The sequence below is a fragment of the Oncorhynchus gorbuscha genome, unplaced genomic scaffold (genome assembly GCF_021184085.1).
Source record: "Oncorhynchus gorbuscha isolate QuinsamMale2020 ecotype Even-year unplaced genomic scaffold, OgorEven_v1.0 Un_scaffold_2016, whole genome shotgun sequence".
In the NCBI taxonomy this organism is placed as follows: Eukaryota; Metazoa; Chordata; class Actinopteri; order Salmoniformes; family Salmonidae; genus Oncorhynchus; species Oncorhynchus gorbuscha.
Window position 1 is genome coordinate 1 of NW_025746631.1, and position 26,583 is coordinate 26,583.

General features: G+C 48.9%; 1 protein-coding gene across 1 annotated transcript in view; it reads right to left on the reverse strand.

Annotated features, from left to right (window-relative positions):
* Positions 1–774: 774 nt before the first annotated feature.
* The window catches only part of LOC124024825 (methionine synthase-like), a gene marked incomplete at its 3' end in the record, with an annotated part of 50,468 nt that continues 24,659 nt past the window's right edge, over positions 775–26,583 (reverse strand). The window contains 15 exon segments of the mRNA XM_046338589.1: positions 775–886; positions 889–938; positions 2,528–2,603; positions 4,966–5,064; positions 8,065–8,146; positions 8,748–8,868; positions 9,590–9,657; positions 11,878–11,978; positions 13,746–13,853; positions 14,888–15,040; positions 16,494–16,583; positions 19,986–20,126; positions 20,951–21,067; positions 22,659–22,838; positions 24,962–25,147. Coding sequence (XP_046194545.1) covers positions 775–886; positions 889–938; positions 2,528–2,603; positions 4,966–5,064; positions 8,065–8,146; positions 8,748–8,868; positions 9,590–9,657; positions 11,878–11,978; positions 13,746–13,853; positions 14,888–15,040; positions 16,494–16,583; positions 19,986–20,126; positions 20,951–21,067; positions 22,659–22,838; positions 24,962–25,147 — 1,684 coding nt within the window.

A 26,583-nucleotide genomic window follows, 5' to 3' on the forward strand; every position in this document is an offset into this window, starting at 1 on the left:
TTATAACATTATTATCTATCAGTCTCCTCACCTGTACAGGTTCATTATAACATTATCTATCAGTCTCCTCACCTGTACAGGTTCATTATAACATTATCTATCAGTCTCCTCACCTGTACAGGTTCATTATAACATTATTATCTATCAGTCTCCTCACCTGTACAGGTTCATTATAACATTATTATCTATCAGTCTCCTCACCTGTACAGGTTCATTATAACATTATTATCTATCAGTCTCCTCAGCTGTACAGGTTCATTATAACATTATCTATCAGTCTCTTCACCTGTACAGGTTCATTCTAACATTATTATCTATCAGTATCCTCACCTGTACAGGTTCATTCTAAAATTATTATCTATCAGTCTCCTCACCTGTACAGGTTCATTATAACATTATTATCTATCAGTCTCCTCACCTGTACAGGTTCATTATAACATTATCTATCAGTCTCCTCACCTGTACAGGTTCATTATAACATTATCTATCAGTCTCCTCACCTGTACAGGTTCATTATAACATTATTATCTATCAGTCTCCTCACCTGTACAGGTTCATTATAACATTATTATCTATCAGTCTCCTCACCTGTACAGGTTCATTCTAACATTATTATCCATCAGTCCATCAACCACAGGTACAATATTATATTACACCTGTTATACCTCCACATAAGCTTCTGAACAGTCTGAAGGGATGGCAGGAATGCACCTTCTCCATAGAAATACAATCACAACAGTAGAATGGTGATAGATCTCTATGTCCTCTACGTACCCACGGTTTTGTCCTTGAAGATCTTGGGGTATCCTCTGTTAGGGTACTTCCCTCTCAGCTGCCACACGTCAAAGAAAGGCTTCCAGTCGATGTAGTCCACCAGCCTCCGCAGAGGTCATACCCCCTCAAACACACGTGGGTACCCAGGAACTGGAGAGGACACACTGACAGGGGGAGGGGGGGGGGGGGGGGGGAGAGGAGAGGGAGGGAGGGAGGGAGGGAGGGAGGAGGAGGGAGGGAGGGAGGGAGGGAGGGAGGGAGGGGAGGGAGGGAGGGAGGGAGGGAGGAGGGAGGGAGGGAGAGAGAGCGGGGAGAGAGAGAGCGGGGAGAGAGAGAGAGGGGGAGAGAGAGAGAGAGGAGAGAGAGAGCGGAGAGAGAGAGAGCGGGAGAGAGAGAGAGGGAGAGCGGGAGAGAGAGAGAGGGGGAGAGAGAGGGAGAGCGGGAGAGAGAGAGAGGAGAGCGGGAGAGAGAGAGCGGGAGAGAGAGAGAGCGGGAGAGAGAGAGAGGAGAGAGAGAGAGAGGAGAGAGAGAGGAGAGAGAGAGAGCGGGAGAGAGAGAGAGGAGAGCGGGAGATTCTTAGAGAGAGCGGGAGAGAGAGAGGAGGGAGAGCGGGAGAGAGAGAGAGGGAGAGCGGGAGAGAGAGAGAGTGGGAGAGAGAGAGAGAGCGGGGAGAGAGAGAGAGGAGAGCGGGAGAGAGAGAGCGGAGAGAGATAGAGAGGAGGAGAGAGCGGGAGAATATTAGCGGGAGAGAGAGAGATGGAGCGGGAGAGGAGAGCGGAGAGAGAGAGAGCGGGAGAGAGAGAGAGGGGAGAGAGAGAGAGAGAGGGAGAGCGGGAGAGAGAGAGAGCGGGAGAGAGAGAGCGGGAGAGAGAGAGAGCGGGAGAGAGAGAGAGAGAGGAGAGAGAGAGCGGGAGAGAGAGAGAGCGGGAGAGAGAGAGAGGGAGAGCGGGAGAGAGAGAGAGCGGGAGAGAGAGAGAGAGAGGGAGAGAGAGAGAGGGAGAGCGGGGAGGAGAGCGGGAGAGAGAGAGAGGGAGAGAGAGAGAGAGAGAGAGAGAGAGAGAGAGAGAGGGAGAGCGGGAGAGAGAGAGCGGGGAGAGAGAGAGGGAGAGCGGGAGAGAGAGAGCGGGAGAGAGAGAGAGGGAGAGCGGGGAGAGAGAGAGGGAGAGCGGAGAGAGAGAGCGGGAGAGAGAGAGAGCGGGAGAGAGAGAGGGAGAGGAGAGAGAGAGCGGGGAGAGAGAGAGAGAGGGAGAGAGAGAGAGGAGAGAGCGGGAGGGAGAGAGAGAGAGCGGGAGAGAGAGAGAGCGGGAGAGAGAGAGCGGAGAGAGAGGGAGAGCGGGAGAGAGAGAGAGCGGGAGAGAGAGAGAGCGGGAGAGAGAGAGAGGGAGAGCGGGGAGAGGAGAGCGGGAGAGAGAGGGAGAGCGGAGAGAGGAGAGCGGGAGAGAGAGAGCGGAGAGAGAGAGAGCGGGAGAGAGAGAGAGGGAGAGCGAGGGAGAGGGAGAGCGGGAGAGAGAGGGAGAGCGGGAGAGAGAGAGAGCGGGAGAGAGAGAGAGGGAGAGCGGGAGGGAGAGGGAGAGCGGGAGAGAGAGGGAGAGCAGGAGAGAGAGACAGAGAGAGGATCAGTCACCATAGTCAGGGTATATTCTATCAAAATATGACCTACATCGGTCAGACAGAAATAAGTCTAATCTTTTCAATGACAAGCAGACAAATGACTTCCTGAAGGACAGTTGATCCCAGTGAATTAGTGTCGTACCTGGTTTGGCCTGAGAAAGCCAATCCACATGGAGTCCTTTCTCCCTGGCCTGGGCTAGAGACAGGAAGCGCCTCTCCTGAGAACACAGACACACAAAGACTCCTGTCATCATCTACCTGAACAGCTCTCAGACAGCCCAGCCATTACAATGTAGTGTACCAAACTACCAGCTACAGCCCTGGACCAGTGTTGAGGACCAAGATTCATCCACCCATCAGCTGTATAGTGATAGGACCAGGATTCATCCACCCATCAGCTGTATAGTGATAGGACCAGGATTCATCCACCCATCAGCTGTATAGTGACAGGACCAGGATTCATCCACCCATCAGCTGTATAGTGATAGGACCAGGATTCATCCACCCATCAGCTGTATAGTGATAGGACCAGGATTCATCCACCCATCAGCTGTATAGTGATAGGACCAGGATTCATCCACCCATCAGCTGTATAGTGATAGGGCCAGGATTCATCCACCCATCAGAGGAATCAGCTGTATAGTGATAGGACCAGGATTCATCCACCCATCAGCTGTATAGTGATAGGACCAGGATTCATCCACCCATCAGCTGTATAGTGATAGGGCCAGGATTCATCCACCCATCAGAGGAATCAGCTGTATAGTGATAGGACCAGGATTCATCCACCCATCAGCTGTATAGTGATAGGACCAGGATTCATCCACCCATCAGAGGAATCAGCTGTATAGTGATAGGACCAGGATTCATCCACCCATCAGCTGTATAGTGATAGGGCCAGGATTCATCCACCCATCAGCTGTATAGTGACAGGACCAGGATTCATCCACCCATCAGCTGTATAGTGATAGGGCCAGGATTCATCCACCCATCAGCTGTATAGTGACAGGGCCAGGATTCATCCACCCATCAGCTGTATAGTGATAGGACCAGGATTCATCCACCCATCAGCTGTATAGTGACAGGACCAGGATTCATCCACCCATCAGCTGTATAGTGATAAGACCAGGATTCATCCACCCATCAGCTGTATAGTGATAGGACCAGGATTCATCCACCCATCAGAGGAATCAGCTGTATAGTGATAAGACCAGGATTCATCCACCCATCAGCTGTATAGTGATAGGACCAGGATTCATCCACCCATCAGCTGTATAGTGATAGGACCAGGATTCATCCACCCATCAGAGGAATCAACTGTATAGTGATAGGACCAGGATTCATCCACCCATCAGCTGTATAGTGATAGGACCAGAATTCATCCACCCATCAGAGGAATCAGCTGTATAGTGATAGGGCCAGGATTCATCCACCCATCAGAGGAATCAGCTGTAGTAGTACTAACCCTGCAACTGTGGCCCTTAGACTGGGACAACTACCTTCTAGACTGTTCCGGTACAGGACAGTCTGTTAGACTGGAACAACTCCTACCTTCTAGAATGTTCCAGAACAGGACAGACTGTTAGACTCGAACAACTCCTACCTTCTAGACTGTTCCAGAACAGGACAGTCTGTTAGACTAGAACAACTTCTACCTTCTAGACTGTTCCAGTACAGGACAGTCTGTTAGACTGGAACAACTCCTCCCTTCTAGACTGGAACAACTCCTACCTTCTAGACTGTTGCAGAACAGGACAGTCCGTTAGACTAGAACAACTCCTACCTTCTAGACTGTTCCAGAACAGGACAGTCCGTTAGACTAGAACAACTCCTCCCTTCTAGACTGTTCCAGAACAGGACAGTCTGTTAGACTAGAACAACTCCTCCCTTCTAGACTGTTCCAGAACAGGACAGTCTGTTAGACTGGAACAACTCCTACCTTCTAGACTGTTCCAGAACAGGACAGTCTGTTAGACTGGAACAACTCCTACCTTCTAGACTGTTCCAGTACAGGACAGGACAGTCTGTTAGACTAGAACAACTCCTACCTTCTAGACTGTTCCAGGACAGGACAGGACAGTCTGTTAGACTAGAACAACTCCTACCTTCTAGACTGTTCCAGGACAGGACAGGACAGTCTGTTAGCCTAGAACAACTCCTACCTTCTAGACTGTTCCAGGACAGGACAGGACAGTCTGTTAGACTAGAACAACTCCTACCTTCTAGACTGTTCCAGGACAGGACAGGACAGTCTGTTAGCCTAGAACAACTCCTACCTTCTAGACTGTTCCAGAACAGGACAGTCTGTTAGACTAGAACAACTCCTACCTTCTAGACTGTTCCAGAACAGGACAGTCTGTTCCTAATACAGAGCCCAAGATTTCATCCAATGATATCAGAGTGTTGTAGTGGTCCAGTGTGTGTGTTACGTGCGCATGTTTGTCTCTCTGTGTGTGTGTGTGTGTGTGTGTGTGTGTGTGTGTGTGTGTGTGTGTGTGTGTGTGTGTGTGTGTGTGTGTGTGTGTGTGTGTGTGTGTGTGTGTGTGTGTGTGTGTGTGTGTGTGTGTGTGTGTTCCTCACCTTTAGAGAGTCGTAGTGGTCCTGTCTGATGTCTTCGTACTCCTCTGTCGTCTCCTCAAAGAACTCCTCCTTCACATTCTCATCTAGTAGCTGGGAACACTGAAGAGACAACAACACAGAGGGTAATCTAACAGCTGAGGACACTGACAGAGACAACAACACGGAGGACACTGACAGAGACAACAACACGGAGGACACTGACAGAGACAACAACACAGAGGGTTATCTAACAGCTGAGGACACTGACAGAGACAACAACACGGAGGACACTGACAGAGACAACAACACAGAGGGTAATCTAACAGCTGAGGACACTGACAGAGACAACACGGAGGACACTGACAGAGACAACAACACGGAGGACACTGACAGAGACAACAACACGGAGGACACTGACAGAGACAACAACACGGAGGACACTGACAGAGACAACAACACAGAGGGTTATCTAACAGCTGAGGACACTGACAGAGACAACAACACGGAGGGTTATCTAACAGCTGAGGACACTGACAGAGACAACACGGAGGACACTGACAGAGACAACAACACTGAGGACACTGACAGAGACAACAACACTGAGGACACTGACAGAGACAACAACACGGAGGACACTGACAGAGACAACAACACTGAGGACACTGACAGAGACAACAACACTGAGGACACTGACAGAGACAACACTGAGGACACTGACAGAGACAACACTGAGGACACTGACAGAGACAACAACACGGAGGACACTGACAGAGACAACAACACGGAGGACACTGACAGAGACAACAACACTGAGGACACTGACAGAGACAACAACACTGAGGACACTAACAGAGACAACAACACTGAGGAGACTAACAGAGACAACAACACTGAGGACACTAACAGAGACAACAACACGGAGGACACTGACAGAGACAACAACACTGAGGACACTGACAGAGACAACAACACTGAGGACACTGACAGAGACAACACGGAGGACACTGACAGAGACAACACGGAGGACACTGACAGAGACAACAACACGGAGGACACTGACAGAGACAACAACACGGAGGACACTGACAGAGACAACAACACGGAGCACACTGACAGAGACAACAACACTGAGGACACTGACAGAGACAACAACACGGAGGACACTGACAGAGACAACAACACGGAGGACACTGACAGAGACAACAACACGGAGGACACTGACAGAGACAACAACACGGAGGACACTGACAGAGACAACAACACGGAGGACACTGACAGAGACAACAACAGGGAGGACACTGACAGAGACAACAACAGGGAGGACACTGACAGAGACAACAACACGGAGGACACTGACAGAGACAACAACACTGAGGACACTGACAGAGACAACAACACGGAGGACACTGACAGAGACAACAACACGGAGGACACTGACAGAGACAACACGGAGGACACTGACAGAGACAACAACACGGAGGACACTGACAGAGACAACAACACTGACAGAGACAACAACACGGAGGACACTGACAGAGACAACAACACGGAGGACACTGACAGAGACAACAACACGGAGGACACTGACAGAGACAACAACACGGAGGACACTGACAGAGACAACAACACGGAGGACACTGACAGAGACAACAACACTGAGGACACTGACAGAGACAACAACAGGGAGGACACTGACAGAGACAACACGGAGGACACTGACAGAGACAACACGGAGGACACTGACAGAGACAACACGGAGGACACTGACAGAGACAACACGGAGGACACTGACAGAGACAACAACACGGAGGACACTGACAGAGACAACAACACTGAGGACACTGACAGAGACAACAACAGGGAGGACACTGACAGAGACAACAACACTGAGGACACTGACAGAGACAACAACACGGAGGACACTGACAGAGACAACAACAGGGAGGACACTGACAGAGACAACAACAGGGAGGACACTGACAGAGACAACAACACTGAGGACACTGACAGAGACAACAACACGGAGGACACTGACAGAGACAACAACACGGAGGACACTGACAGAGACAACAACACGGAGGACACTGACAGAGACAACAACACGGAGGACACTGACAGAGACAGCACGGAGGACACTGACAGAGACAACAACACGGAGGACACTGACAGAGACAACAACACGGAGGACACTGACAGAGACAAAACGGAGGACACTGACAGAGACAACACGGAGGACACTGACAGAGACAACACGGAGGACACTGACAGAGACAACAACACGGAGGACACTGACAGAGACAACAACACTGAGGACACTGACAGAGACAACAACACGGAGGACACTGACAGAGACAACAACACGGAGGACACTGACAGAGACAACAACACTGAGGACACTGACAGAGACAACAACACAGCATCTACTGACAGGAAGTGTAGTGGGGGCTGTACTAAGTGAGGACCACAGCATCTACTGACAGGAAGTGTAGTGTGGGCTGTACTAGGTGACGACCACAGTATCTACTGACCGGAAGTGTAGTGTGGGCTGTACTAAGTGAGAACAGGAATTGTAGTGTGGGTGGTACTAAGTGAGAACAGGAAGTGTAGTGCGTCTAGCCAGTGTAGTGTGGGCTGTACTAAGTGAGAACAGGAAGTGTAGTGTGTCTAGTCAGTGTAGTGTGGGCTGTACTAAGTGAGGACTACAGGATCTACAGACAGAGTCAGTGTAGTGTGGGCTGTACTAAGTGAGGAGTCAGTGTAGTGTGGGCTGTACTAAGTGAGAACAGGAAGTGTAGTGTGGTCAGTGCAGTGTGGGCTGTACTAAGTGAGAACAGGAAGTGTAGTCTAGTCTAGTGTGGGCTGTACTAAGTGAGAACAGTGTGCTGTACTAAGTGAGAACAGGAAGTGTAGTGTGTCTAGTCAGTGCAGTGTACTAAGTGAGAACAGGAAGTGTAGTGCGTCTAGCCAGTGTATTGTGGGCTGTACTAAGTGAGAACAGGAAGTGTAGTGTGTCTAGTCAGTGTAGTGTGGGCTGTACTAAGTGAGAACAGGAAGTGTAGTGTGGGCTGTACTAATTGAGAACAGGAAGTGTAGTGTGTCTAGTCAGTTTAGTGTACGTACCACCACCACACTCCTGGAAGCATCCAGAACATGCACCACAGGACAGCTGTAACGGGGAGCGATCTTCACTGCCGTGTGGGTCCTGTTACACACAGAGGCTTCACATCAGACACAGGGCCAGCAAGGGGCCTCGAAGTAGTGAGTTGAAAGGTCACGGTGAAGATAATGACGGTGTGTGTTGAGAGACGCATCACATCAGACACAGGGTCAACAAGGGGCCAGGAAGTAGCGAGTTGAAAGGTCACGGTGAAGATAATGACGGTGTGTGTTGAGAGACGCATCACATCAGACACAGGGTCAACAAGGGGCCACGAAGTAGCGAGTTGAAAGGTCACGGTGTGTGTTGAGAGACGCATCACATCAGACACAGGGTCAACAAGGGGCCAGGAAGTAGCGAGTTGAAAGGTCACGGTGTGTGTTGAGAGACGCATCACATCAGACACAGGGTCAACAAGGGGCCACGAAGTAGCAAGTTGAAAGGTCACGGTGAAGATAATGACGGTGTGTGTTGAGGGACGCATCACATCAGCCACAGGGCCAACAAGGGGCCAGGAAGTGGCGAGTTGAAAGGTCACGGTGAAGATAATGACGGTGTGTGTTGAGAGACGCATCACATCAGACACAGGGTCAACAAGGGGCCAGGAAGTGGCGAGTTGAAAGGTCACAGTGTGTGTGTGTCTTACTTGGAGGTGGTGGCCCCTCCGATCAGCAGTGGGGTCTTCATCCCAAGCCGCTCCATCTCCTTGGCAACGTAGATCATCTCATCCAGCGAGGGCGTGATGAGGCCAGACAGACCGATGATGTCTGTAGGGCGGAGGGATACACAGGAAGTTCAGCTGGAGGGACTACTTCTCAAAGAGCAGTTCACTCATTCCATCTCTGATTTCAGTCCCAATCCTACTCCTTCTCTGGCCTGGTCCCAGATCTGTCTGTGGTTTATAGCCAACTCCAACTCCTAGCAGTTGGCAAGACAGCCCAAACTGATCTGGGACCAGGTTATTCACCTCCTAGTGCCACCCCGTCAGACAGCCCAAACTGATCTGGGACCAGGTTAATCACCTCCTAGTGCCACATCGTCAGACAGCCCAAACTGATCTGGGACCAGGTTAATCACCTCCTAGTGCCACCCCGTCAGACAGCCCAAACTGATCTGGGACCAGGTTAATCACCTCCTAGTGCCACCTCGTCAGACAGCCCAAACTGATCTGGGACCAGGTTAATCACCTCCTAGTGCCATCTCTTCAGACAGCCCAAACTGATCTGGGACCAGGTTAATCACCTCCTAGTGCCATCTCTTCAGACAGCCCAAACTGATCTGGGACCAGGTTAATCCTATTGATTAAGGCCGAGCTACAGTACAGTGGAACTGATAAGCCATAAGGTTCACCTCCTAGTGCCACCCAGTCAGGCAGCCCAAACTGATCTGGGACCAGGTTATTCACCTCCTAGTGCCACCTCGTCAGACAGCCCAAACTGATCTGGGACCAGGTTATACCTATAAGCCATAAGGTTCCTGTCAACACACCTGCTTTGCAGTCGATGGCTTCCCTCAATATCCTGTCGCATGGAATCATGACCCCCAGATCGATCACTCTGGGAAAAGGAAACAGGGTTAGGACAAGGTCATGGAAAGGTACAGGAACCAATCAAATCCAATTGTATTAGTCACATGCGCCCGAATACAACAGCTGTAGACCTTACAGTGAAATGCTGAATACAACAGGTGTAGTAGACTTCACAGTGAAATGCTGAATACAACAGGTGTAGTGGACCTTACAGTGAAATGCTGAATTACAACAGGTGTAGTAGACCTCACAGTGAAATGCTGAATATAACAGGTGTAGTAGACCTCACAGTGAAATGCTGAATATAACAGGTGTAGTAGACCTCACAGTGAAATGCTGAATACAACAGGTGTAGTAGACCTTAGTGAAATGCTGAATACAACAGGTGTAGTAGACCTTAGTGAAATGCTGAATACAACAGGTGTAGTAGACCTTAGTGAAATGCTGAATACAACAGGTGTAGTAGACCTTAGTGAAATGCTGAATACAACAGGTGTAGTAGACCTCACAGTGAAATGCTGAATATAACAGGTGTAGTAGACCTCACAGTGAAATGCTGAATACAACAGGTGTAGTGGACCTTACAGTGAAATGCTGAATACAACAGGTGTAGTAGACCTCACAGTGAAATGCTGAATACAACAGGTGTAGTAGACCTTACAGTGAAATGCTGAATACAACAGGTGTAGTAGACCTTACAGTGAAATGCTGAATACAACAGGTGTAGTAGACCTTACAGTGGGTACTGGTACAGAGTCAATGTGGAGGCTATATACAGGGGGTACCGGTACAGAGTCAATGTGGAGGCTATATACAGGGGGTACCGGTACAGAGTCAATGTGGAGGCTATATACAGGGGCTACCGGTACAGAGTCAATGTGGAGGCTATATACAGGGGGGTACTGGTACAGAGTCAATGTGGAGGCTATATACAAGGGGTACCGGTACAGAGTCAATGTGGAGGCTATATACAGGGGGTACCGGTACAGAGTCAATGTGGAGGCTATATACAGGGGCTACCGGTACAGAGTCAATGTGGAGGCTATATACAGGGGGGTACTGGTACAGAGTCAATGTGGAGGCTATATACAGGGGGTACCGGTACAGAGTCAATGTGGAGACTATATACAGGGGTACCGGTACAGAGTCAATGTGGAGGCTATATACAGGGGTACCGGTCCAGAGTCAATGTGGAGGCTATATACAGGGGTACCGGTACAGAGTCAATGTGGAGACTATATACAGGGGTACCGGTCCAGAGTCAATGTGGAGGCTATATACAGGGGGTACCGGTACAGAGTCAATGTGGAGACTATATACAGGGGTACTGGTACAGAGTCAATGTGGAGGCTATATACAGGGGTACCGGTACAGAGTCAATGTGGAGGCTATATACAGGGGGTACCGGTACAGAGTCAATGTGGAGGCTATATACAGGGGGTACCGGTACAGAGTCAATGTGGAGGCTATATACAGGGGGTACCGGTACAGAGTCAATGTGGAGACTATATACAGGGGGTACCGGTACAGAGTCAATGTGGAGGCTATATACAGGGGGTACCGGTACAGAGTCAATGGGGAGGCTATATACAGGGGGTACTGGTACAGAGTCAATGTGGAGGCTATATACAGGGGGGTACTGGTACAGAGTCAATGTGGAGTCTATATACAGGTGGTACCGGTACAGAGTCAATACAGGAGGTACCGGTACAGAGTCAATACGGGAGGTACCGGTACAGAGTCAATGTGGACAATATGTACAACTGAATAAAAGTCCAGAACAATAGAACACAATAGAACAGAACACGCCCCTACCTGAAGTTGTTGCAGAGAACACAATAGAACAATAGAACACTAGAACACTAGAACACTAGAACAATAGAACACAATAGAACAATAGAACAATAGAACAGAACACGCCCTACCTGAAGTTGTTGCAGAGAACACAATAGAACAATAGAACACTAGAACAGAACACACCCGACCTGAAGTTGTTGCAGAGAACACAATAGAACAATAGAACACTAGAACAATAGAACACTAGAACAGAACATGCCCTACCTGAAGTTGTTGCAGAGAACACAATAGAACAATAGAACACTAGAACAATAGAACACAATAGAACAATAGAACAATAGAACAGAACATGCCCTACCTGAAGTTGTTGCAGAGAACACAATAGAACAATAGAACACTAGAACAATAGAACACAATAGAACAATAGAACAATAGAACAGAACACCCCTACCTGAAGTTGTTGCAGCCCAGCACCACTCCTACAATGTTCTTTCCGATGTCGTGGACATCTCCCTTCACTGTGGCCAACAGAATGGTTCCCTGGTAGGGGTCCTAACAGGGGGGGGGGTATAGATCATTACTGTAGAGCTGTGATGAATCAGTCCCTTCACTATGGTGTCCTGGTAGGGGTCCTAACAGGGGGGTATAGATCATTACTGTAGAGCTGTGATGAATCAGTCCCTTCACTATGGTGTCCTGGTAGGGGTCCTAACAGGGGGGGGGTATAGATCATTACTGTAGAGCTGTGATGAATCAGTCCCTTCACTATGGTGTCCTGGTAGGGGTCCTAACAGCGGGGGGTATAGATCATTACTGTAGAGCTGTGATGAATCAGTCCCTTCACTATGGTGTCCTGGTAGGGGTCCTAACAGGGGGTATAGATCATTACTGTAGAGCTGTGATGTATCAGTCCCTTCACTATGGTGTCCTGGTAGGGGTCCTAACAGGGGGTATAGATCATTACTGTAGAGCTGTGATGAATCAGTCCCTTCACTATGGTGTCCTGGTAGGGGTCCTAACAGGGGGTATAGATCATTACTGTAGAGCTGTGATGAATCAGTCCCTTCACTATGGTGCCCTGGTAGGGGTCCTAACAGGGGGGGTATAGATCATTACTGTAGAGCTGTGATGAATCAGTCCCTTCACTATGGTGTCCTGGTAGGGGTCCTAACAGGGGGGTATAGATCATTACTGTAGAGCTGTGATGAATCAGTCCCTTCACTATGGTGTCCTGGTAGGGGTCCTAACAGGGGGGGGGTATAGATCATTACTGTAGAGCTGTGATGAATCAGTCCCTTCACTATGGTGTCCTGGTAGGGGTCCTAACAGGGGGGTATAGATCATTACTGTAGAGCTGTGATGAATCAGTCCCTTCACTATGGTGCCCTGGTAGGGGTCCTAACAGGGGGGGGGGTATAGATCATTACTGTAGAGCTGTGATGTATCAGTCCCCTCACTATGGTGTTAAACGTGTTGACGATGAGAAACCTCCTCAGTATTAATGTAGAGGAGAGATGTGAAGAGATGGGGAGACAGAAACACACTGTAGAGAGAGAAGGACAAGACAGACAGACAGACAGACAGACAGACAGACAGACAGACAGACAGACAGACAGACAGACAGACAGACAGACAGACAGACAGACAGACAGACAGACAGACAGACAGACAGACAGACAGACAGACAGACAGACAGACAGACAGACAGACAGACAGACAGACAGACAGACAGACAGACAGACAGACAGACAGACAGACAGACAGACAGACAGACAGACAGACAGACAGACAGACAGACAGACAGACAGACAGACAGACAGACAGACAGACAGGTAGAGAGACAGACAGGTAGAGAGACAGGTAGAGAGACAGAAACAGTCTGTAGAGAGAGACGGACAGACAGGTAGAGAGACAGACAGGAAGAGAGACAGACAGGAAGAGAGACAGACAGACAGGAAGAGAGACAGAAACAGACAGGTAGAGAGACAGAAACAGACTGTAGAGAGACAGACAGGTAGAGAGACAGACAGGAAGAGAGACAGACAGGAAGAGAGACAGACAGGAAGAGAGACAGACAGACAGACAGACAGACAGACAGACAGACAGACAGACAGACAGACAGACAGACAGACAGACAGACAGACAGACAGGTAGAGAGACAGACAGGTAGAGAGACAGGTAGAGAGACAGAAACAGACTGTAGAGAGAGACTGACAGACAGGTAGAGAGACAGACAGGAAGAGAGACAGACAGGTAGAGAGACAGACAGGTAGAGAGACAGACAGGTAGAGAGACAGACAGGTAGAGAGACAGACTCACAATCTCCTCTACTGATCCTGATGCCAGTAGCATGGCCTCTCTCTCCTTCTCCATGAAGGGGATCAGGTGGGCGACAGCCTTCTTCATCACACGTGCTGACTTTATCACCTGTCACACACACACACACACACACACACACACACACACACACACACACACACACACACACACACACACACACACACACACACACACACACACACACACACACACACACACACACACACACACACACACACACACACACCGACCCCGGATCATGAGAAGAATAGAAACCTGTTATAGTATCTCCTCTGTGATCTCTTCCCCCCTACCTGAGGATATCTCTCCCCCTACCTGAGGATATCTCTTCCCCCTACCTGAGGATATCTCTTCCCCCTACCTGAGGATATCTCTTCCCCCTACCTGAGGATATCTCTTCTCCCCCCTACCTGAGGATATCTCTTCTCCCCTACCTGAGGATATCTCTTCCCCCCCCTACCTGAGGATATCTCTCCCCCTACCTGAGGATATCTCTTCTCCCTCTACCTGAGGATATCTCTTCTCCCTCTACCTGAGGATATCTCTTCTCCCCTACATGAGGATATCTCTTCTCCCCCTACCTGAGGATATCTCTTCCCCCTACCTGAGGATATCTCTTCCCCCCTACCTGAGGATATCTCTTCTCCCTCTACCTGAGGATATCTCTTCTCCCTCTACCTGAGGATATCTCTTCTCCCTCTACCTGAGGATATCTCTCCCCCTACCTGAGGATATCTCTCCCCCCTACCTGAGGATATCTCTTCTCCCTCTACCTGAGGATATCTCTTCTCCCTCTACCTGAGGATATCTCTTCTCCCCTACATGAGGATATCTCTTCTCCCCCTACCTGAGGATATCTCTTCCCCCTACCTGAGGATATCTCTTCCCCTCCTACCTGAGGATATCTCTCCCCCCTACCTGAGGATATCTCTCCCCCTACCTGAGGATATCTCTCCCCCTACCTGAGGATATCTCTCCCCCCTACCTGAGGATCTCTCTTCCCCCTACCTGAGGATCTCTCTTCCCCCTACCTGAGGATATCTCTTCTCCCCCTACCTGAGGATATCTCTTCCCCCCTACCTGAGGATCTCTCTCTCTCTCCTCCATATCTTCCCCCTCACCTGAGGTAGGAACATTTTCCCAGCTCCAAACAGGTCTCCCACCACCTTCATGCCGTTCATCAGGGGCCCCTCGATGACGTGTAGGGGCCTCGGATAGAGCTCAGCCTGGGACCTCGCCTCCTCTGTGTCCTCTACCACATACTTATCTATACCCTGGAAAGAGCGAGAGAGAGACAGAGGAAGGAATACCGATAGCAATTGTGATGGAGAAAGAGAGAGATTTGTACCTAAAATATATCTGTACAGTTTTGACCAGAACCATTTTTCTAGACATACCTGAAAATAACTTGGTCCCTGCAGTATATGATCAGTAGAGAGAGGGACAATAACGTAGTTGGTAGAGCATGGCGCTTGTAACGCCAGGGTAGTGGGTTCGATCCCCGGGACCACCCATACGTAGAATGTATGCACACATGACTGTAAGTCGCTTTGGATAAAAGCGTCTGCTAAATGGCATATATTATTATTATTATTACCTGCATGCCACTAACCTTGATGAGCCCATACTATACTAACCTTGATGAGTCCATACTATACTAACCTTGATGAGCCCATACTATACTAACCTTGATGAGCCCATACTATACTAACCTTGATGAGTCCATACTATACTAACCTTGATGAGTCCATACTATACTAACCTTGATGAGCCCATACTATACTAACCTTGATGAGCCCATACTATACTAACCTTGATGAGCCCATACCATACTAACCTTGATGAGCCCATACTATACTAACCTTGATGAGTCCATACTATACTAACCTTGATGAGCCCATACCATACTAACCTTGATGAGCCCATACTAAACTAACCTTGATGAGCCCATACATTTACATTTTACATTTAAGTCATTTAGCAGACGCTCATACTGTACTAACCTTGATGAACCCATACTATACTAACCTTGTTGAGCCCATACTATACTAACCTTGATGAGCCCATACTCCAGCCTCTCTCCTACCAACCTTGATGAGCCCATACTCTTGCCTCTCTCCTACTAACCTTGATGAGCCCATACTATACTAACCTTGATGAGCCCATACTATACTAACCTTGATGAGCCCATACTATACTAACCTTGATGAGCCCATATTATACTAACCTTGATGAGCCCATACTATACTAACCTTGATGAGCCCATACTATACTAACCTTGATGAGCCCATACTATACTAACCTTGATGAACCCATACTATACTAACCTTGATGAGCCCATACCATACTAACCTTGATGAACCCATACTATACTAACCTTGATGAGCCCATACTATACTAACCTTGATGAGCCCATACTATACTAACCTTGATGAGCCCATACTATACTAACCTTGATGAGCCCATACTATACTAACCTTGATGAGCCCATAATATACTAACATTGATGAGCCCATACTATACTAACCTTGATGAACCCATACTATACTAACCTTGATGAGCCCATACTATACTAACCTTGATGAGCCCATACTATACTAACCTTGATGAGCCCATACTATACTAACCTTGATGAGCCCATACTATACTAACCTTGATGAGCCCATAATATACTAACATTGATGAGCCCATACTATACTGACCTTGATGAACCCATACTATACTAACCTTGATGAGCCCATACTCCAGCCTCTCCTCCACTGTTCCCTCTCGCCACTCATCCGTCTGGACCACCTTCTTCCCTCCTTTGGCACAGCTCTGAAAACGACAGGATTCTCTTCAGAGGGGATCTAGTACACTGTACTAGGGATCAGGTAACCCCAGCGAGCAGAGACATACAGACACAGAGTTACAGGACATGTACTGGGTTAACCAGGTGGACCAGTATGTACCTGTTTATACAGCAGGACATGAACTGGGTTAACCAGGTGGACCAGTATGTACTGTGTTAACCAGGTGGACCAGTATGTACCTGTTTATACAGAATATGTACTGTGTTAACCAGGTGGACCAGTATGTACTGTGTTAACCAGGTGGACCAGTATGTACCTGTTTATACAGCAGGACATGAACTGGGTTGACCAGGTGGACCAGTATGTACCTGTTTATACAGCAGGACATGAACTGGGTTAACCAGGTGGACCAGTATGTACCTGTTTATACAGAATATGTACTGTGTTAACCAGGTGGACCAGTATGTACTGTGTTAACCAGGTGGACCAGTATGTACCTGTTTATACAGCAGGACATGTACTGTGTTAACCAGGTGGACCAGTATGTACTGTGTTAACCAGGTGGACCAGTATGTACTGTGTTAACCAGGTGGACCAGTATGTACTGTGTTAACCAGGTGGACCAGTATGTACTGTGTTAACCAGGTGGACCAGTATGTACTGTGTTAACCAGGTGGACCAGTATGTACTGTGTTAACCAGGTGGACCAGTATGTACTGTGTTAACCAGGTGGACCAGTATGTACTGTGTTAACCAGGTGGACCAGTATGTACTGTGTTAACCAGGTGGACCAGTATGTACTGTGTTAACCAGGTGGACCAGTATGTACTGTGTTAACCAGGTGGACCAGTATGTACTGTGTTAACCAGGTGGACCAGTATGTACTGTGTTAACCAGGTGGATCAGTATGTACTGTGTTAACCAGGTGGACCAGTATGTACTGTGTTAACCAGGTGGACCAGTATGTACTGTGTTAACCAGGTGGACCAGTATGTACTGTGTTAACCAGGTGGACCAGTATGTACTGTGTTAACCAGGTGGACCAGTATGTACTGTGTTAACCAGGTGGACCAGTATGTACTGTGTTAACCAGGTGGACCAGTATGTACTGTGTTAACCAGGTGGACCAGTATGTACTGTGTTAACCAGGTGGACCAGTATGTACTGTGTTAACCAGGTGGACCAGTATGTACTGTGTTAACCAGGTGGACCAGTATGTACTGTGTTAACCAGGTGGATCAGTATGTACTGTGTTAACCAGGTAGATCAGTATATACCTGTTTATACAGAATATGTACCGTGTTAACCAGATGGACCAGTATGTACTGGGTTAACCAGGTGGACCAGCATGTACTGTGTTAACCAGATGGACCAGCATGTACTGTGTTAACCAGATGGACCAGTATGTACTGGGTTAACCAGGTGGACCAGTATGTACTGTGTTAACCAGGTGGATCAGTATGTACTGTGTTAACCAGGTGGACTAGTATGCACCTGTTCATACAGAATTTGCTCCGTTCATCTTTCCCTCGATCCTGACGAGTCTCCCATTTTCTATCACTGAAAAACATCCCCACAGCATGCTACCACCACCACCATGCTTCACTGTAGGGATGGTGCCAGGTTTCCTCCAGACATGATGCTGCCACCACCATGCTTCACCGTAGGGATGGTGCCAGGTTTCCTCCAGATGTGAAGCTTGGCATTCAGGCCAAAGAGGTCAATCTTGGTTTCATCAGACCAGAGAATCTTGTTTCTCATGGTCTGAGAGTCATTAGGTGCCTTTTGGCAAATTCCAAGCGGGCTGTCATGTGCCTTTTACTGAGGAGTGGCTTCCGTCTGGCCACGCTACCATAAAGGCCTGATTGGTGGAGTCCTACAGGGATGGTTGTCCTTCTGGAAGGTTCTCCCATCTCCACAGAGGAACTCTGGAGCTCTGTCAGAGGGACCATCGGGACCTTGGTCACCTCCCTGACCAAGGCCCTTCTCCCCCGATTGCTCAGTTTGGATGGGCGGCCAAATTGATTCCAGACTTCTTTCATTTAAGAATAATGGAGGCCACTGTGTTCTTGGGGACCTTCAATGCTGCAGAATGATGGAGGCCACTGTGTTCTTGGGGACCTTCAATGCTGCAGAATGATGGAGGCCACTGTGTTCTTGGGGACCTTCAATGCTGCAGAATAATGGAGGCCACTGTGTTCTTGGGGACCTTCAATGCTGCAGAATAATGGAGGCCACTGTGTTCTTAGGGACCTTCAACGCTGCAGAATGATGGAGGCCACTGTGTTCTCGGGGACCTTCAATGCTGCAGACATGTTTTGGTACCCTTCCCCAGATCTGTGCCTCGACACAATCCTGTCTCAGAGCTCTACAGACAATTCCTTCGACCTCATGGCTTGGTTTGTTGTTGTTTTACTCTGACATTCACTGTCAACTGTGGGACGTTTTATAGACAGGTGTGTTATATAGACAGGTGTGTTATATAGACAGGTGTGTTATATAGACAGGTGTGTTATATAGACAGGTGTGTTATATAGACAGGTGTGTTATATAGACAGGTGTGTTATATAGACAGGTGTGTTATATAGACAGGTGTGTTATATAGACAGGTGTGTTATATAGACAGGTGTGTTATATAAACAGGTGTGTGCCTTTCCAAATCATGTCCAATCAATTGAATTTACCACAGGTGGACTCCAGTCAAGTTGTAGAAACATCAAGGAGGATCAATGGAAACAGGATGCACCTGAGATCAATTTGGAGTCTCATAGCAAAGGGTCTGAATACTTACGTAAATAAGGTATTGCTATTTAACAAATTTGCCAACATTTCAACAAAAACAAAAAATGTTTTTACTTTTTCATTATGGGATATTCTTAATAGATTGCTGAGGGGGAAAAAATGTAATCCATTTTAGAATAAGGCTGTTACGTAACAAAATGTGGGAAAAGTCCAGGGGTCTGAATACTTTCCCGAAGGCAATGTACCTCTGCGTACAAGCACAGTAAGTTATACTAGGATATGTACTGTAGTGTGTAAACCATATACCTGTGCAGTAAGTTATACTAGGATATGTACTGTAGTGTGTAAACCATATACCTGTGCAGTAAGTTATACTAGGATATGTACTGGATATGTACTGTAGTGTGTAAACCCTATACCTGTACAGTAAGTTATACTAGGATATGTACTGTAGTGTGTAAACCATATACCTGTGCAGTAAGTTATACTAGGATATGTACTGTAGTGTGTAAACCATATACCTGTACAGTAAGTTATACTAGGATATGTACTGGATATGTACTGTAGTGTGTAAACCATATACCTGTGCAGTAAGTTATACTAGGATATGTACTGTAGTGTGTAAACCATATACCTGTGTAGTAAGTTATACTAGGATATGTACTGTAGTGTGTATACCATATACCTGTGCGTACAGCAGTAGTTTCTCTGTGGCCTCCGGGTCTTTGTTCCAGATAAGGTTCTCACACATGAGCAGGAGCTCCTTGTCGATATCATCATAGACAGGCAGGCTGCCAGCGTTCACTATGCCCATGTCCATACCGTCCTATAGGAGACAGCAGGACAACAGGGTTACTCAGGCAGGGATAACGTAGTAGGGCAGGCTGCCAGCGTTCACTATGCCCATGTCCATACCGTCCTATAGGAGACAGCAGGACAACAGGGTTACTCAGGCAGGGATAACGTAGTAGGGCAGGCTGCCAGCGTTCACTATGCCCATGTCCATACCGTCCTATAGGAGACAGCAGGACAACAGGGTTACTCAGGCAGGGATAACGTAGTAGGGCCGCTAGCTAGCGTTCACTATGCCCATGTCCATACCGTCATATAGGAGACAGCAGGAAAACAGGGTTATTCATGCAGGGCTAACGTAGTAGGGCCGCTAGCTGGCTAGATGTCGATAGCCACTGGCTAACGTAGTAGGGCCGCTAGCTGGCTAGATGTCGATAGCCACTGGCTAACGTAGTAGGGCCGCTAGCTGGCTAGATGTCGATAGCCACTGGCTAACGTAGTAGGGCCGCTAGCTAGCGTTCAACCTACCTTGACGGCACAGTTTAGGAAGGCTCAACCTACCTTGATGGCGTGGTACAGGAAGGCTCCACCTACCTTGATGGCGTGGTACAGGAAGGCTCCACCTACCTTGATGGCGTGGTACAGGAAGGCTCCACCTACCTTGATGGCGTGGTACAGGAAGGCTCCACCTACCTTGATGGCGTGGTACAGGAAGGCTCCACCTACCTTGATGGCGTGGTACAGGAAGGCTCCACCTACCTTGATGGCGTGGTACAGGAAGGCTCCACCTACCTTGATGGCGTGGTACAGGAAGGCTCCACCTATCTTGATGGCGTGGTACAGGAAGGCTCCACCTACCTTGATGGCGTGGTACAGGAAGGCTCCATGCATGGCCTCTCTGATGACCTCCATGCCTCTGAAGGAGAACGACAGGTTGGAGAGGCCTCCACTGATCCTGGCCCCAGGCAACGACTCCTGTAGAGAATATATATATATATTATATACTGTAGTATATACTGTTAAAAGGTCAGGTTGACCCTGACCCCAGGCAACAACTCCTGTAGAGGATATATATATATATATTATATACTGTTAAAAGGTCAGGTTGACCCTGACCCCAGGTAACGACTCCTGACCCCAGGTAACGACTCCTGTAGAGGATATATATATATATATTATATACTGTAGTATATACTGTTAAAAGGTCAGGTTGACCCTGACCCCAGGCAACAACTCCTGTAGAGAATATATATATATATATTATATACTGTTAAAGGTCAGGTTGATCCTACAGAACGACTCCTGTAGAGGATATATATATATATTATATACTGTTAAAAGGTCAGGTTGACCCTGACCCCAGGCAACAACTCCTGTAGAGAATATATATATATATATATTATATACTGTTAAAAGGTCAGGTTGACCCTGACCCCAGGTAACGACTCCTGACCCCAGGTAACGACTCCTGACCCCAGGTAACGACTCCTACAGAAAACACAGTATGGGTCAGTACAGCCTGGAAGCCCACACTGCCATGCGGGTTGTTTGAAATCCCCCTGAGGTGAGATGTAATCTCCTTTCCCAGAAGACACTGGACAGCTGGGTGCTGTAACATCACCACTGGCATGGATACAGAAAGACGACACAGTCCCAGAGAAATCCCCGGAGCGTGACAACAGGAAGCAGCGTTAGTGACAACAGGAAGCAGTGTTGTGACAACAGGAAGCAGTGTTAGTGACAACAGGAAGCAGTGTTAGTGACAACAGGAAGCAGTGTTAGTGACCACGTTTAGCAGAAAGACGACACAGTCCCAGAGAAATCCCCGGAGCGTGACAACAGGAAGCAGTGTTGTGACAACAGGAAGCAGTGTTGTGACAACAGGAAGCAGTGTTAGTGACAACAGGAAGCAGTGTTAGTGACAACAGGAAGCAGTGTTAGTGACCACGTTTAGCAGAAAGACGACACAGTCCCAGAGAAATCCCCGGAGCGTGACAACAGGAAGCCGCGTTAGTGAAAACAGGAAGCAGCGTCAGTGACAACAGGAAGCAGCGTTAGTGACAACAGGAAGCAGCGTTAGTGACAACAGGAAGCAGCGTTAGTGACAACAGGAAGCAGCGTTAGTGACAACAGGAAGCAGTGTTAGTGACAACAGGAAGCAGTGTTAGTGACAACAGGAAGCAGTGTTAGTGACAACAGGAAGCAGTGTTAGTGACAACAGGAAGCAGTGTTGTGACCGCGTTTAGCAGAAAGACGACACAGTCCCAGAGAAATCCCCGGAGCGTGACAACAGGAAGCAGTGTTAGTGTCAACAGGAAGCAGTGTTGTGACAACAGGAAGCAGTGTTGTGACAACAGGAAGCAGTGTTAGTGACAACAGGAAGCAGTGTTAGTGACAACAGGAAGCAGTGTTAGTGACAACAGGAAGCAGTGTTAGTGACAACAGGAAGCAGTGTTAGTGACAACAGGAAGCAGTGTTAGTGACAACAGGAAGCAGTGTTAGTGACAACAGGAAGCAGTGTTTAGTGACCTCGTTTAGCAGAAAGACGACACGGGTCTCAACTGACCTTAATGAGCCTGGTGGCTCTGATGAAGTTGATGGCGTACTCGCTGTGTTCCTCCATGCCCGTGCCGATGGTCAGGATGTTGGGGTCAAAGATGATGTCGTTGGGGTCAAAGCCCACTTGAGTTACTAGGAGACGATAGGCTCTGCTGCAGATGTCGACCTTGCGCTCTGTGTCGGTAGCCTGTAGGAAACCAGAGAAGACAGCTGTTTCAAGGTCGCGCTCTGTGTCGGTAGCCTGTAGGAAACCAGAGAAGACAGCTGTTTCAAGGTCTCGCTCTGTGTCGGTAGCCTGTAGGAAACCAGAGAAGACAGCTGCTTCAAGGTCGCGCTCTGTGTCGGTAGCCTGTAGCAAACCAGAGAAGAGCTGCTTCAAGGTCGCGCTCTGTGTCTGTAGCCTGTAGGAAACCAGAGAACAGCTGTTTCAAGGCCTTGGTTGTTTCCCGGCCAACGGTCTTTAATCCATGAGGTCATGGGATCCAAACCCCTGTCGTAGGAGAAGTGTTGCAGTCTGCCAGGCACCCATAACCCACAGCAGTACAGGATGGAACCCCTACCACTTACATCCTGCCACCCATAACCCACAGCAGTACAGGATGGAACCCCTACCACTTACATCCTGCCACCCATAACCCACAGCTGTACAGGATGGAACCCCTACCACTTACATCCTGCCACCCATAACCCACAGCAACACAGGATGGAACCCCTACCACTTACATCCTGCCACCCATAACCCACAGCAGCACAGGATGGAACCCCTACCACTTACATCCTGCCACCCATAACCCACAGCAGTACAGGATGGAACCCCTACCACTTACATCCTGCCACCCATAACCCACAGCAGCACAGGATGGAACCCCTACCACTTACATCCTGCCACCCATAACCCACAGCAGCACAGGATGGAACCCCTACCACTTACATCCTGCCCCCCCCCCCCACTTACATCCTGCCCCACCCCCCCCCCCACCCCCTACCACTTACATCCTGCCACCCATAACCCACAGCAGCACAGGATGATTGGACTCCAGGTTAGCTGACTCCTGACTCTAATTATCTTTTGGAGAAGTCATTAGCCTAGGGGAGGGGGGTTCACATACTTTTTCCAACCTACACTGTGAATGTTTAAATTCTGTATTCAACATAGATGAGAAAAATACAAAAATTAGTGTGTTATTAATTTAAGCACACTGTGTTTGTCTATTGTTGTGACTTAGATGAAGATCAGATCAAATTGGATGACCAATTTACACATAACTTCAGGTAATTCTCGAAGGGTTCACATACTTTTTCTCACCTGACCCTTCACCACGGCAGCCCCGTAGCGTCTGACAGTCTCACCTGACCCTCCTCGTCCATAACCTCCACGGCAGCCCCGTAGCGTCTAGCAGTCTCACCTGACCCTCCTCGTCGAAGGCCAGCCCCGTAGTGTCTGACAGTCTCACCTGACCCTCCTCATCGAAGGCCATAACCTCCACGGCAGCCCCGTAGCGTCTGACAGTCTCACCTGACCCTCCTCGTCGAAGGCCAGCCCCGTAGCGTCTGACAGTCTCACCTGACCCTCCTCGTCGAAGGCCAGCCCCGTAGCGTCTGACAGTCTCACCTGACCCTCCTCGTCGAAGGCCAGCCCCGTAGCGTCTGACAGTCTCACCTGATCCTCCTCGTCGAAGGCCATAACCACCACGGCAGCCCCGTAGCGTCTGACAGTCTCACCTGACCCTCCTCGTCCATAACCTCCACGGCAGCCCCGTAGCGTCTAGCAGTCTCACCTGACCCTCCTCGTCGAAGGCCAGCCCCGTAGTGTCTGACAGTCTCACCTGACCCTCCTCATCGAAGGCCATAACCTCCACGGCAGCCCCGTAGCGTCTGACAGTCTCACCTGACCCTCCTCGTCGAAGGCCAGCCCCGTAGCGTCTGACAGTCTCACCTGACCCTCCTCGTCGAAGGCCAGCCCCGTAGCGTCTGACAGTCTCACCTGACCCTCCTCGTCGAAGGCCAGCCCCGTAGCGTCTGACAGTCTCACCTGATCCTCCTCGTCGAAGGCCATAACCACCACGGCAGCCCCGTAGCGTCTGACAGTCTCACCTGACCCTCCTCGTCGAAGGCCATAACCACCACGGCAGCCCCGTAGCGTCTGACAGTCTCACCTGACCCTCCTCGTCGAAGGCCAGCCCCGTAGCGTCTGACAGTCTCACCTGACCCTCCTCGTCGAAGGCCATAACCACCACGGCAGCCCCGTAGCGTCTGAGTCTCACCTGACCCTACTCGTCGAAGGCCAGCCCCGTAGCATCTGAGTCTCACCTGACCCTCCTCGTCGAAGGCCATAACCACTACGGCAGCCCCGTAGCGTCTGACAGTCGTAGCTCTCTGGAGAAACTCCTCTTCTCCTTCCTTCAGACTGATGCTGTTCACGATACACTTCCCCTGACAACACTTCAGTCCCGCCTTGATCACCTGGAAGTTAGACGAGTCTATACACAGAGGTACCTAGGAGAGGAGAGAGAGGACACCTGGAAGTTAGACAAGTCTATACACAGAGGTACCTAGGAGAGGAGAGAGAGAGAGAGGACACCTGGAAGTTAGACAAGTCTATACACAGAGGTACCTAGGAGAGGAGAGAGAGAGAGAGGACACCTGGAAGTTAGACAAGTCTATACACAGAGGTACCTAGGAGAGGAGAGAGAGAGAGAGGACACCTGGAAGTTAGACAAGTCTATACACAGAGGTACCTAGGAGAGAGAGAGAGAGAGAGGACACCTGGAAGTTAGACAAGTCTATACACAGAGGTACCTAGAGAGGAGAGAGAGAGAGAGGACACCTGGAAGTTAGACAAGTCTATACACAGAGGTACCTAGGAGAGGAGAGAGAGAGAGAGGACACCTGGAAGTTAGACAAGTCTATACACAGAGGTACCTAGGAGAGGAGAGAGAGAGAGAGGACACCTGGAAGTTAGACAAGTCTATACACAGAGGTACCTAGGAGAGGAGAGAGAGAGAGAGAGAGAGAGAGAGAGAGAGAGAGAGAGAGAGAGAGGACACCTGGAAGTTAGACGAGTCTATACACAGAGGTACCTAGGAGAGGAGAGAGAGAGAGAGAGGACAACGAGGAGAGGAGAGAGGAGGATTAAGAGGACAACGAGGAGAGGAGAGAGATGAGGATAAAGAGGACAACGAGGAGAGAGATGAGGATAAAGAGGACAACGAGGAGAGAGATGAGGATAAAGAGGACAACGAGGAGAGGAGAGAGATGAGGATAAAGAGGACAACGATGAGAGGAGAGAGATGAGGATAAAGAGGACAACGAGGAGAGGAGAGAGATGAGGATAAAGAGGACAACGAGGAGAGGAGGATAAAGAGGACAACTAGGAGAGGAGAGAGACGAGGATAAAGAGGACAACGAGGAGAGGAGAGAGATGATGATAAAGAGGACAACGAGGAGAGGAGAGAGATGAGGATAAAGAGGACAACGAGGAGAGAGATGAGGATAAAGAGGACAACGAGGAGAGAGATGAGGATAAAGAGGACAACGAGGAGAGGAGAGAGATGAGGATAAAGAGGACAACGAGGAGAGAGATGAGGATAAAGAGGACAACGAGGAGAGAGATGATGATAAAGAGGACAACGAGGAGAGGAGAGAGATGATGATAAAGAGGACAACGAGGAGAGGAGAGAGATGAGAATAAGAGGACAACGAGGAGAGAGATGAGGATAAAGAGGACAACGAGGAGAGAGATGAGGATAAAGAAGACAACGAGGAGTGAGATGAGGATAAAGAGGACAACGATGAGAGGAGAGAGATGAGGATAAAGAGGACAACGAGGAGAGGAGAGAGATGAGGATAAAGAGGAGAGGAGAGAGATGAGGATAAAGAGGACAACTAGGAGAGGAGAGAGATGATGATAAAGAGGACAACGAGGAGAGAGA